Raw genomic sequence first — 14,515 nt, forward strand, 5'->3', positions numbered from 1 at the left:
TGGATGTTGCCCGAAGTGAGGAGATTAATGAATATCATGAGGTCTGCACGGCCAGTTACACACAGCCGTCTCTCACCGTCCGTGTGGTCTCCCAAGTAAGACCTGCGACAGGTTTATCCACAACTCCTTACTGACAACAGTGAATAAGCCCAGGCACTGGGATAAATTCACACCCACAGAGGGGGAGACCACGAGCTTACGTAACAGGGTGGCTCCTTGCTTTCCTAACACACCTAAAAATGACCCTGGGGGATGGAGAATTCAGTGAACAGGCATGAACCTTCCCTTACCTTTCTGTGATCTGTTAAATGGCTTGGGCCAGCTTTGAATTCTTCCTGATCAATCAGATGGAAAAAAAAATCACACCCTGAAGGGCCCTTGACTGCTAGCCTCCAAGACGATCTTAGATGCGGGACACGGATAGAACATTTTTCTAACGTCTGTTATGTATTCTCATATGCATTAGAAAAAACGAATACTAGCTCATCAAACAATTTTACAGGTAAGGTTGCTTAGGGAGAGTTGTTTGTAACTGGTCTCTTTTAACATTTTACTCTAAGTAAAACAATGTACCAATGACGATGATACATGGCTATGACGGGAAGCCGTTAACAGACACACGGAGTTGACAGGTGCCATCCTAGACAAAGCGTCCTCCTCATTGGACATGGCACGATCGCACAGAACACCTTCTTGTAGCCCCCTGTCTTTCCTCTTCTTTTTCCTTCAAAAAAAAAAAAAAAAAAGAAAGAAAGAAAGAAAGGAAGGAAGGAAGGAAGAAAAAAGGAAGAGAGGAAAGGAAGCTTAGAAGGGAAAGAACCCACCTGTGGAGGCCCCGAAAATTTCCCAGTTACTAGCCCTCCTCCCTCCCTGCACTTCTCATGAGCAAGGGCTGAACCTCAACCACTTCCAGAAGTTGCTTCCAACTTCTCTGTTTTTCTAAACAAGGTATCTCAATCGATAACCCAGGGACGTGACTGGCCAGGAGTGAACGTGGAGGTGGTGTGGGGGGGGCGGGGAACAGTGAGGAATAGTGGACTGAAGGAGACAGTTTGGTATAACAGGGACCCGTCTTGGGCCATAACCGATTAAATATCAGTTACTGGAAGGCCTGGTTTCTCATTGCATCATTTCTATCCTGAGGCTACATCAAGGGACCTGTACTGCTTTGCTCACTACTCCAGCATAGGTTGTCAAACATACAGTAGGGGTTTAATATATGATTGCCAAATCAATGAAGCACGAAGAGTGCATTCTAGCAAGGTTCCCATCAATAGGGGAAGTAGATTCAAACGAGTGGATCTGGTCAAGACTCAAACCTATTGGAAAACCACAGCATTCAGGCCTCAGGGAAGAAAATACTTCACTTCCATTGGTCGGCTTCGGAATTTTTTTCTGGTCAGTCACTTCCTCAAAGTCTTATCCGTGGGCAGGACCTTCCGCAGCTATGGAAGTCCTGGGATGAGGGGCTTTCTCATCTGAACCATCAAGAAGATTTCAAAGCTGGAGGGTTCAGAGGTCAATGTTACGGTGGAGAAATCACTTCATGTTTCTGCTTTTTCATAGATGATGCCATCAACCAGGGCCATTTTTACAGGTGTTAGGAGAGCAAGGAATCACTCTTTGACTTAAGTTGTTCTTTTTCTCTCATGTAGCGTCTCATTTCCATGTTCGCCAGGATTGTTCCCACCACAATGGCTATTGGCACCCCGATGGATGGGGGGCGGGGAGCAGGGGGTAGGTGGAGGGAGGCATGGTGTGGCCGGCCGCAGCCTTTGGCAGGGCTGTTGAGTTCAGCTCAGATCTGCCATCGAGAACAGCCGCAGAAGGAGCGCGCGGTTCACACACAACTGTTTTAGACCCACACCCCTCGGCATTCCGGCTTAAACTGCCTCCGAAGGACTTCCCTTCCCAAGAGATATCTGCCGGTGTTTTCCAGGATACGGAATAATCACTCTGAAAAATAATTTCTTTAAAGGATCAAGATGAAGGTGAATGTGAGTATCAGAGTTTCTCTCAGCGGGCATCCATTTCTTGCAACTATTCAAACTGTTTAGGACTCTACATTAACCATGTGAAGGGGTCTATTACTTGTTATTTCAAATTTTTCCCCTAAGTTAAGAGTGCAGGTAATGATCATCCTCAAAGGGCTGTCACACCAGTTGAAGCAACTGAAAGTTGCTCTGTGGCTCATTTTTGGCTTCGGAACCAAAAAGAGAGAATTTATATTTTGTTTAAAAAGCTATATGCTACTCGGTTAATTTTTTTTTTTTTTAAGCCTAAGTGTTATTCTAAACATAAAGGTTATTGGGAGAAAAGGGTATTTTGGTGTCTCCGTGAAAGTGACTTCAGGTCACTTTGTCCACATTCTGGAGCCGGTCACTGGAGAACTGGTCCACTTTTTCAGAGCAGCGGCTGGAGCCCAAACTCGCTGATTTTCCCAGCCTCAGCCTCTCTTGACAGGCGACAGCAGCTTTCCTTCCGTGTCTCTCCTTTTGCGACGCCTTTAAAACCAGCTCCAAGAGAAACAACTCTTCTTTATGTCGTAGAATGATGCAAGAAATTACTTAGCTGTCACCTCATTTTAAAAAAAAAAAAAGCCCAAATATTTCGGAGACTAAAATGCAGATTCTTTTTTTTTTTTATTTTTCATTAACATATAATGTATTATTGGCCCCAGGGGTACAGGTCTGTGAATCGGCAGGTTTACACACTTCACAGCACTCACCATAGCACATACCTTCCCCAATGTCCATAACCCCAACCACCCTCTCTCTACCCCGCTCCCCACCCTCCGTCAACCCTCAGTTTGTTTTGTGAGATTAAGAGTCTCTTATGGTTTGTCTCCCTCCCGATCCCATCTTGTTTCATTTATTCTTTTCCTACCTCCCAAACCCCCCACTAAAATGCAGATTCTTTTTTTTTTTTAAGATTTTATTTATTTATTTGACAGAGAGAGATCACAAGTAGGCAGAGAGGCAGGAGGGGTGGGGGAGCAGGCTCCTCGCTGAGCAGAGAGCCCGATGCGGGTCTCAATCCCAGGACCTGGGATCCTGACCTGAGCCGAAGGCAGAGGCTTTAACCCAGGCACCCCTAAAATGCAGATACTTGACACAGAGTTGTCTCAAGCCCCACAATAGCACCAACGAGCTCTCTCAGCACATTAGGCATGACCCATGAAAGGTGAGTAGGTGAATACCATTGCAAGTCCCAGGGCGTGTTCTGATTATGAAATGTACCGTTTTGCTATCTTCCGTGATGCTTAGTTCCCTATACCTTGTGGAATTGCACTTGTCAATGTCAGTGTTGCTCTGGAAAGTTATTGAAACCATGAGGGAAAACAGAAGTTAAGGCAACAACTTCTTTCTTGAACAATTGTTTCAAGGGGAGATTCTTCAACAGGAGGGAAGAAGGAAGGAGGGACAAATGGAAAACGGGAAATGGGGTGGTGGGGGGTGGAGAAAAGGAAGAGAAGGTGGTCCCATCTCAACTACAGACCTCAGAATACAGCTGGCGGGGGGGGAACAGTGGCAAGTCGCCCTCGATGCCCTCCCCCACTTTACAGGCACACGACACCCTCTCTTGTATCTTGCAACATCATCCTAGTTTCTCTGTTGGTGGTATGACTTTGTGCAGAAAGCTGCTTTCAGCTGAGACGAAGTTGACTTGGAGGCAAAGTTTCTTCTATCTAATCAGGGTAGAATGGACGGTAGTGATTAATGACAGTTCACTCAAGTTTACCAATGTAAAGCCATTTTCTTCCAATAGAACTGAACCCTTTTTTAAAACTAAAACACATACCCAGGGTTTACAAAATTCTAACTACAAATGAGCATGGGCTAAAAGCATGTTTTCCTTTAATCCAAAATATCTGTGGTTTCCTGGGCTTTGGTCCCCTGCGCAGAGAGAGGGAAAGCACCAGCCAAAAACTTACGTCACCTTGCACAAAGATGCTATACTCACAATAGCATAAACGGGGACACACCATACCCACATTTAGTCATCCTGACTTTTTTAAAATTAATACTCTATTTTGGAGATGGTTCCATTTCAACTCATATAAATTCTACCTCGTTCTTTTTAATGGCTTTATGGTATTCCATTATAAAAGTGTATCATTATTTACCAGTAATTACCTGTGAGCTGTGTTCTGAATTCTTAGGGCAGGATCTAATTCTGATAAATGACCATGCAACGTACACACCTGATTAAAATGTACTTATCAGGGCGCCTGGGTGGCTCAGCAGGTTAAGCCTCTGTCTTCAGCTCAGGTCATGATCTCAGGGTCCTGGGATTGAGCCCCACATCGGGCTCTCTGCTCAGCGGGGAGATTGCTTCCCCCTCTCTCTCTGCCTGCCTCTGCCTACTTGTGATCTCTCTCTCTGTTAAATAAATAAAATCTTTAAAAAGTAAAATAAAGTAAAGTAAAATGTATTTATCAGCTTAACATCCCTCTCTTGGAGGCACACTTTGTCATTTGCTCGTCTGTCAAGACACACGTGCCATCTGGCTGTCTGAGCCAAGCACTGTGATTTGTGGGCCAAAAGGGCAGACTCCAGAGTCCAAACTACTTGTGTTCCATTCCCGTTCTGTGTCTTGTTTTCTGAGCCCCCTTAAGATACTGTATCACCCTCTCTGTGCCTTAGTTTTCTCATCTCTCAAACAGAACATTAGTCACAGTAACTGCTCCGTGGGGTGGTAAATACCAGGACAGATAATGTAGGCGAATTATTGCAGTGTCTGGCCCAGAAGTGGGAAGACTGTGAGCTATCCTCATCCACAAGGAAGTGGCTAAGTAGTAAAAACTGCAATTAACGTGATGCCTGAACTCAACATGCATCCCAAAGTCAAGGGGATTCTTTTCTCTTTGATTAACTGCAGGAAGTCAGTAGCAGCTAACACACAGCCTGTGTAAGGAGTAGGCTGCATTGTTATGGGGGGTTTGCAAACTGGGAATCCTTTCCAGACCATCTTTGCCACGACTCCTTAAAAAACACGTCTGTCCTGTCCTCTTACCTCACAGAACGCTGCTCCCCACCAAAACCTCGCACAAAGTGAGTAGCGTGTCACTTTGTCTCTTCCCCAGGGTTGTCCTTCTTCCTCTTTCTTCCCTTTTTGGAGAATATGGGTGAGAAAATGGAGGTGGTAAGGGGATTTTGCTTATACTCTTGGAAACTTATTTTTTTCTAAACATAATGTGCTTTTAAAAATGATGGAAAGTCTCTCTCTCTCTCTCTGCCTGCCTTTCTGTCTACTTGTGATCTCTCCCTGTCAAATAAATAAATAAAATCTTTAAAAAAAAAAAAAAAAAAGAAAGAAAAGGGGCGCCTGGGTGGCTCAGTGGGTTAAGCCGCTGCCTTCGGCTCAGGTCATGATCTCAGGGTCCTTGGGATCGAGGCCCGCATCGGGCTCTCTGCTCAGCAGGGAGCCTGCTTCCCTCTCTCTCTCTCTCTCTCTGCCTGCCTTTCTGTCTACTTGTGATCTCTCTCTGTCAAATAAATAAATAAAATCTTTAAAAATAAAAAAAAAATGATGGAAAGTAAACGTGCAAACGAGCTGACAGCACCATTCTCCCTGCTTTGGTCTTTCCAAGCCTGTGTATTTACCCAGCATGAGATACTTCCGGTGAATTCTTCCAGGGCATTCGAGGGAGACTTTGTCCCTAATGAGGATCAAAGGGCTTTCTCCACTCCATGTCTACTCCTGGTGTCCCGAGTCTGGGTTCAACCGCCCCATAGAGATCTATGAGGGAAGCTCTCACTGATCTCAAAGTCAAAGTTCCTCCATCCAGGGGAAGCTTTTATGAACTTCAGAGATCCACACTTGCCGTCTGTCAAAGGCTTCGAATATTTACAGTGCGTGCTTTGAAAAAAATTGTGGTTTATGTGTTACTATTTTCTCGTGATCCTCAGAGGGGAAGTATGAACAATTCTGCTACCTTCTCCTAAAATGAAGAATTCTTGGAAACAAGTGATGGAATTGCTGAGGAAGAGGCTAAAATGCTAAACACGGACATTTTTCAGAGAAGGAGTTCAGTGGAAGTCAGATGCCCATTTTGTCCGCGATGAGATTCTATGGCGGTGTGAGAGCGGGGGCCAGCCATCACTTGGGGCTCTCTGTTCTTGCACATGTACGGTCTCTTATCTCTTGCTTGAGTGCTTACTTGTTTGCTGTTTCCGGCCATGAGCTGGAGACCTTGTGGTACCATTTAGTCCCAAGGAAACGACGATCTTCTAGCTACTCTGCAGGAAATCATCTCAGGGTCTCTCCTATCCCCCTGGCTACTAACTTTCTCATTTTAGGAATACTGGAGTGTGGGGATGGGGGTAGCACTTGTGTCAGCGGAGAAGGGGAGGAGAGGAGCAAGAGGGAAAGGGTGGAGGAGTCTCATGTTGTGAGCAGTCAGCACACGGCCCTGGCCATAACATAGCGTGGCGGGGTGGGGGCACATCAAAGCAGATCGCCTGTTCACTCGGGAGCCCTGCACTGAGCAGAAACGCTCCAGCCTCCTGCGCACTAGCTCCGGGTTTGCAAAAGGAGGGCAGCATGGGGCCTCCAAGACGCCGGCGGTGGCTGTACTCAGCAGCAGCGCACTTGGCTTGGCCCAAGAAGTTATATTTTAACATCTGTGTGAGCTTGCTGCACTTTCCAGCGCTCCCAAATGTCCCCCCCCCCCCGCCCGGCCCCAGTGCGCTTACTGCCCAGCTCCTGTCATCATGTGCGTGCGCTGCTTCTTCCACAAGCACATGCTTTTAGACCTTAGCAGATCAGAGCAAGAGGTTGACTTGGATTTGGAGAGGCCATGCGTCGAGCTGGCAAAGTGGCCTCAGGCAGGTCGCGTAACCTCTCCGGGTTTCAGGCACGGAACATTCTCAAATGAGGCGAACCCTGAAGACAGCATACTGGGTCCCCGCCCCGCTCTAAGGCTCTGAGTGTCTGCAGCTTTGTTCTTTCAAGGAAGGAAAGTACAATGGAAGGTAAAGGGGCTGCACACCCTCCCGGTCTAGAGCGTGATGACTGAAGAGAGGCACAGAGCCGAAGCTTCCGCGGCGGCCCCTCCACGGGCTCGTTCTCTGTGGTTCTGCTTCGAGCTGTGGCCGCGGCGGCTGGCTCTCTGTGCCACTGCAGGAGACAGAAAGCACGAGAACCAGTTACTCTCCCTGGTCCATGCTGCGTTCCTCCTCCCTTCTCTGGTGGTCACAATCCTGCCCTTCTCTCAAGACTCGCCTTAGAGATCGCAGGCAATCCTTCACCACCGCCTCCCCCGGGCTGTCCTAAACCCAGCCTGTGCCCTCATCCGCTGGGCCACTGGCCTCCATGAGCCTCTCTGGTCTCAGGGCCGCTCCCTCCCATCCCTCTCACCCAGCAACCAGATACAAGCAGCAGCCGCTGGGAATCGCACTCCAGATCCTCTGTTTACTTCTCTCCCTTCAGCCAGGCCACCTTTCGGTTCCTCCCCACTCACCACCCACTCCACACACACCCTCTCCCTCCATCGCTTCCCCGCAGCCTTCAAACCTTTCTCTTCCTTCGCCTGGATGACTTCTGAGCTGACTAACTCCTACCCCCTCACCCCCAGAGCACAATTTCCACAATTTCCATGGCTCTGTTCTCACTACACCCGCATTCCTCATAACTTCCAGTATTTTACCTCCTTGTCCGGAAGAGCAGCAGAAACCCTCTGTTGCTTTCTGGAAAAATCTGATTAGGATTGTCTCCCCCACTGGAACGTAGACTGACATGAGATCAGGAACTTTGTTCACGGCTGTATCTCTAGCAGGGCACTGGGTATATAGTAGACGCTTCATACGATCTTGGTGAATGAATGAATGAATGAATGAATGAACAAACAACATCCCAGATCTCTCCAGCTGTAGCTAGTTACTCCCATAGCTCATTCAACACAGACGAACACCTTGCATCTGACGATTGTGTAAAGGTCTCTCCAGAGAATCTTTTTTTTTTTAAGATTTTATTTATTTATTTGACAGACAGAGATCACAAGTAGGCAGAGAGGCAGGCAGAGAAAGAGGGGGAAGCAGAAGTCCTGCTGAGCAGAGAGTCCATGTGGGGCTCGATCCCAGGACCCTGAGATCATGACCTGAGCTGAAGGCAGAGGCTTAACCCACTGAGCCACCCAGGCGCCCCCTCTCCAGAGAATCCTATACTTTGTCTTTGTTTCTTTCTTCCAAATTCATCTTCATTCTCCTTTCCTCTCCAGCTGTTGTATGAGGTGGGGCATGTGAGGGAAATGCCCCTTCTGGAAATTAGTTAGGAATATTTCTTTCACTGCTCACAGACTCTCTCAGTGTGGCCACAGCGGACAAAAGTATAAACATACGTCTTCCTTCATCTTCTCAATATCTACACAGACGTTTCCAAATTAACACCCTATTAAAATAATACCTTGTGAGTGGCCTCAGAGAGTATTGCAGTGGTCCTGAGGTTCCCTCCGTGGCAGGCTGGCGGTTGCTTCCAAGTGTTATCCATGAAGAGCTTAGCACAGTGCCAGGGACATAGGTGAACGCTGAGTGTTTGCTGCTGCTGCTGCTGTTTCCTCTCTTCCCCACACCGGCCGTGGGCCCAAAAACGTCTGGCTTGCCCTGACTGGATTCTTTCCTCAGCAAGCCTAAAGGCTCAGCATCTCAGTCTGTCGGGACGCAGACAAGAAGATTGGCCTTACTTGGGTGGGTGGTCAGGGACATTTCAGCAAGAAGTAACTTTCATGCAAGGACAGCTTCTGCGGGAGGTGACCTTTGAGCTAAGATCAGTAAGAGGAGCCAGTCATGCAAAGGTCTGGCGGGAGAGTGTTCTGGGCAGGAGGAGTAGCAAGGGCAAAGGTCCTGCGGTGGAAGCGAGCTCAGTGCATCTGGGAAAAGGGAGAAAACAATGTGGCTGAAGGAAAATCAACAGGCAGAGTGGTGGGCCAGGAGGGCGGCCAGACAGGGAATGAAGGTTTTGTTCTAAGTGTATTTCTAAGCCGCTGGAGGTTTTTAAATAAGAAACCAGCATGATCTGATTTAAGGATTTAAATACTCCTGTGCTTGAATGTCTGGAGAATGGATTGTAAGGGGAATGAACAGTGCAGTAATGGATGTGAGGAGAGCAGTTAGAGTCAAGGTGACCTTAGACAAGTCTTTTGATCTCTCTTACCCTCAGTCTCTTCCTCTGTAGGATGAGGATAAGAAAACTCCCATAAAGGATATAATGACCGCATCACCCCCAATGCAAAGTAGGGCCCCATTCAATACGGTCCTCTGTTTTCCAGGTGAAGAGCCCCACTTGTGTTAAATTCCTCTTTCGGAACAGAAACTTTGATGGGCTTTGCTATTAAAACTCTGAGACTTTGGCTGATTGCACGAGGTGTCCAGAGACATCCCTGTCAATTAGAACGAAGACAGTTAAGTGATAGCAACATGCACTGGATTTTTCCTTTGCTTGGAGCTTACAGCCTGTTAGGGAGGCGTGTTTGCCCGGGAGGCACAGAGTCGTAGCATGGGGGCTGTCCTCGCGGACAGCTGTGGGTGCCCGGTGGAGCGGCTGACTGTACGAACAGCTGTTCTCCAGGAAGCAGTCCCTGCGTCTCGTAATAGGCAAATCCGCCGACGAAGCTGATGCCAGGCTGGGCGCTTCCGAGCAGCGGCCATAATGCAGCAACTGCTCTGTCTGCACACACACGTGATCTTATTTCTAGACAAATGCGAGCGGCTCTCCAACGATGTGCTTTTTCTTTTACGGCTGTGCCAAGTGTATTTCGTGAAGTCGTGATGCCTGGTTGGAGACTGTGTTTTTGTTTTCCCGCCAGTGTGAACAGTTGCGGTGTAATGTTCAGGAAGGTCAGCTCAGGACCCTTGAGAGCACGTACCAGGGACTCATGTCAAAGATTTTGTTAAACGGATCTGTTAAGGAGAGAACCAGGAAGATGTTCAAACTGGGTCAGAGAGCCTTTAAGAATCCAGGTAGCCACAGGCAATTGAATAACGATTATTAAATCTGGTTAAAGTCTGACAAGGTAATAGACCGTAACCGTTCAGATTCTTTTCTTACTATACAGAGATTATTATTAACTAGAAAAAAAATCTACAAAATAACAGAGAACTTCACTAAATCCTGGCCTTTAATTTGTACTTTTTTTTCCCTAAGATTTTATTTATTTATTTGAGAGAGAGAGAATGAGAGAGAGTGAGCGTGAGAGGGGGACGCTCAAAGGGAGAAGCAGACTCCCCGCTGAGCAAGGAGCCTGATGTGGGACTCGATTGGGGACTCTGGGATCATGACCTGAGCTGAAGGCAGATGCTTAACGACTGAGCCACCCAGGCGCCCTAATTGGTACTCTTTATAAGAACCAACAATTCTCTTCCCTCTAAATGCTTCAGCTCTGCTAGACCCCCCCCCCCCCCAGGCTGGAAATGCACTTGCACCACATCCATGGGGCAGTCACTGAGTGAGCAGACTAGCCAGGTCTTGTGGCCCATCTTTTGGACATCGTGGTGGTCATTCCCATCAAAGGCCACCTAATGGGATGGGCAGAGAGTCTCAGAGACCCTCCTTTTTATCCTACTCTAGAAAGAAACAGGAGCTCTCATCTCAGCTGTGTGTCCTTTTATGCACACAGGGCCCTTATCCACCCAATTCACTCAAAAAGCCACCAATAAGCACCTGCCATGTGCCAGAAGTTGGGGATGCAATTAGAGTGAGGAAGGTGTCCTCTTCCGGAGTCGGTGCTCTAGCCCGGACATAGACACCGAAGAGATGATCATCACCTACTTAACAAATTATATGCCAATGTCATCAGTCCTTACACGGAAAAGCATTGAACAAAAAAAATGGAGAGAACTAGTGTAGTCTGAAGGACTCTGGGTGTCAAGGAATCCTTCTGCCAAGTAGGGACATCTAAGAGGAGTCTGGAAAGATGAGTGGGTCTGGTTCCGCACACAGCTGCTGACTCTCAAACAGAGGCAGCAGCCTGTGTGAGAGACTCAAGCCCACACAAAGGGTGTGCTCCTGTGGGGCTGATGAGGAAGTGCTACCACGAGCCCAGAGATGTGGGCGGGAGTGGGATCTCTCAGGGCCCTGAAGGTTTGGACAGAGCACGGGCTACGGGGGAGCCGTGGAAAGCTTACAGAGTGGACCACCACATGATCAAAATTGGTATCTCCAAACTCAAGCACACAGAACAGTGCTGTAGCTCATAAAATTTCAGCCAAGGTCAGCTGCCCTTATCTAAGGAATTTATAGGTGGCCAAGGGGACACTTCATGAAGTCCCTCACACCCCGGAGGCAATCGGTGTTTATTAGCCCTAACTGGGCTCTCTGCTTTTCCGTGTAATCCGACACACTCACTCTGCCTACAATCGGTGAGCTTTGTGTCACCCCTCTCAGGGGAGGGTTTCAAGGATGGAAGAGGAGAGGCCCACTGACACGAATGTCCTTCACAACACACACACCTCTAATGCTTCGGGACTGTGTACCTTCTTTTTATTATTTTTTTTAATTAAAGATTTTTATTTATTTATTTATTTGATAGAGAGAGAGAGAGAGAGATCACAAGTAGGCACAGAGGCAGGCAGAGAGAGAGGGGGAAGCAGGCTCCCTGCCGAGCAGAGAGCCTGATGTGGGGCCTCATCCCAGGACCCTGAGATCATGACCCGAGCCGAAGGCAGAGGCTCAACCCTCTGAGCCACCCCATGTGTTTCTTCTTTTTAAAAATGAGTTGATTGCCAAGAATGTGGTTAAAAAAAAAATCTCAAGTTTCCATGACAAAGATTTTAAAACAAATGTACCATCCAACCAAGAGCTCGTGCCGAGGGTGATGGGGTGTGAGGAAGTGGGCCGTCTCGTTCACAGTGGATGGAAGGGTACATGGGTCAGCCGTGTCTGAGGGCAATCAGGGCAGGGGGCGTCCTAAGGATTTCAGCCCCCTGGGCATTTCTCTGTGGAAATAAATAAGGAGCGTTGCAAATATCTAGCAAGAAAGACGATCTTCTCAGCACTGTTTGTAATAACTTAAAAATGGAATTAGCTAAAATGTCCCAGAACCAGGAAGAGCAATGATGCTCATCCTCACAATGGAAAACAGTGTCACTGTTTAAAAGGATACTGAGTGAAGGAAGCTGCTCATGGACATGGAAAAATGTTCCTAACCTACTATTAAGTGAAAAAAAAAAAAAAAAGCAGATTGTAAAACCATGCATGAGGTTTTTAAAACACAACTGACCCTGCGCATAATAGGAATGAATAGACACAAGATCCAAGAGGTGACGACCCCAAGGAGTGACAGTGGTCATCTGTGGCAGGCACTTCTGTGTTCTTCTATTTGCTTATCATTACTTTGTACTCTCTCTATCCTGAACATTTACTGCTTTTGTAGTAAGAAGAGAGTTCCAGGTACAGAACTTATTCCTGATCTCCTGGGACCTCAACTGCAGTAGATTTAATATGGGATTATCAGTGTCTGCACGCAGGACCTGACTCTACTTATGCTTCTTGGATTTACACGCAATAGTATTTCTCTAAATGCAAAGAGACCTCACTGTGTGCTTAGAACGATACTTTTCCGCAGCTGGACCTCCAATTCCGTTTTCGTAACAGAAAGACTTTACGCAAAAAAATAAATAAAAAGCAACGCTCCCTGACAAACATAATGGGATAGAAGGTCAATTTGCTTTGTCTTATTTATAAACTGTATGTACTAGGAGCTAATGACTATCAAAGGTATAATTAACTAAATTTAGTCGAAGAAAGAAAAAAGCAACCAGAAGGCTAAATACCAAATGGTCTGAAAAGTTACCTCCGAGTGGTGGGATTATGGGTAGTTTTCACCTCTTTTTGCTTTTCTGAATTTCCTAATTTTTTTGTGAAAATTGTGCATTGACGTAGTAACAGGTGGTCACATTAAAACCCTTAGAAACAAACTGTCTTCATGTAATTACAGTAACAAAATCCAATAAGAAGGAGGCTTACCCATTGCTGTCCCTGAGGCAGGACCGTGTGTGTGGCTTACAGGGAGAGAATGAATCTGAGAATTAGGGAGACTGACTGTGTTTCTTTCTTTCTTTTTAGGATTTTATTTATTTATTAGAGAAAGAGAGAATGAACATGGGTGTGGGGAGGGGGAGAGGGAGAAGGACAAACGGATTCCCTGCTGAGCGCAGAGCCCGACACAGGGCTCAACCCCAGGACCCCGAGATCATGACCTGAGCTGAAGGCAGATGCCTAACGCACTGAGCCACCCAGGCACCCCTGACTGGGTTTTGATCCTGGTTATGTGGCCACAGACTAGTCACTAACTCCCGTGTCTCTCCTTCCTCACTCCCCCGCTAATGAAGGTCGACTGAGCATCTCCCAGGCATCTGAATCTGCGTTTGATGTTGGGGACCGAGCAGCAAATAAGGGAGATATGGTGGCAGCAGTCATGGAACTTAGAATCCAGTTCAGGAGAGAAATAACAACAACCAGACACAGAGCACCGTGATCATTAGGACAGTAAACAGCCTTTACCAAGCACCTGCTAACGGCCAGGCTCTGTTCAGTGAGCTTTACATACATAATAGCTCTTTTCATTCTTGCCACCACCACCCCCACCCCGCCCCGGGAGATATTATCACTAGTCCCATTTAACAGACAAGGAAACTGAGGCCCAGAGAGAGTAGCTAATTTGCTCAAAGGCCCACAGCTAAGAAGTCTCAGAGCCAGGATTTCAATTCGACTACGTGCTCTGCTGCGCTGACCCACACAGCTCATGGTCGTCACAAGTGGAAACAGGGCCCTGAGAGCACATTCAGGAGACTCGACAAGTTAGACTGCCCTGAGGACAGGACATTTCACCAGAGTCCCCAAGGATGGGTCAGAACGAATAAGGCAAAGAGTAGGGACAAGAGCCTGAGGGGTCAGGGAAACATTCAAATGTGTTTCCAAGCCAGTGGCCTTGGCGGAGTGGATGTTGGCAGCAGGAATCACAATGAGCTCTTTCTCCTCCCACCCCTAGACCCTCCTGGCCAGAGCGCTTTTTGACAACCACCCAGACTGCTCCTACGAGCTGGCTTTCTGCAGAGGAGACATCTTGACCATTCTGGAACAAAACGTGCCAGAAAGCGAGGGCTGGTGGAAGTGTTTGCTCCATGGAAGGCAAGGTCTGGCCCCTGCCAACCGCCTCCAAATCCTCCCTGAGGCCCCCGCAGACAGGCCCTGTGCCCCTTTCCTGAGAGGCCTGGAAGAACCTCTCACCCGCTCCGAGGAGACCTACCAGGTGCCCACCCTGCTCAAGCCCCCGACTCCAGGCCCTGTGTACGAGGACATGAGGAGCTGGGTGGAGGGGCTTCCACCCACCACCGCCCAAGTCTACGAATTCCCTGACCCACCGGCGGGGGCCAGAATCGTCTGTGAAAAGACTCTAAGCTTTCCGAAACAGGTACGCATGTTTCCAGATAAAACAGATGCGTCGAGGGGTGTGTAACACCCAGGGGCTGACCTCACCCTTCAGTTCTTGGTGTCCATCAGGAGGAACCATGTGCAA

The 14,515-nt window shown here is 47.7% G+C and overlaps 1 protein-coding gene across 3 annotated transcripts in view; it reads left to right on the top strand.

The window, feature by feature from the left end:
• CASS4 (Cas scaffold protein family member 4) overlaps positions 1-14,515 on the top strand; it is a 35,922-nt gene that overhangs the window by 6,514 nt on the left and 14,893 nt on the right. For all 3 annotated transcript variants that reach the window (XM_047746886.1, XM_047746887.1, XM_047746888.1), the window contains exon 2: positions 13,988-14,410. In XM_047746886.1, the coding sequence (XP_047602842.1) occupies positions 13,988-14,410 (423 nt within the window). The remainder of the gene's footprint in view (positions 1-13,987; positions 14,411-14,515) is intronic.

Source organism: Lutra lutra, chromosome 9 (assembly GCF_902655055.1).
Source record: "Lutra lutra chromosome 9, mLutLut1.2, whole genome shotgun sequence".
Classification (NCBI taxonomy): Eukaryota; Metazoa; Chordata; class Mammalia; order Carnivora; family Mustelidae; genus Lutra; species Lutra lutra.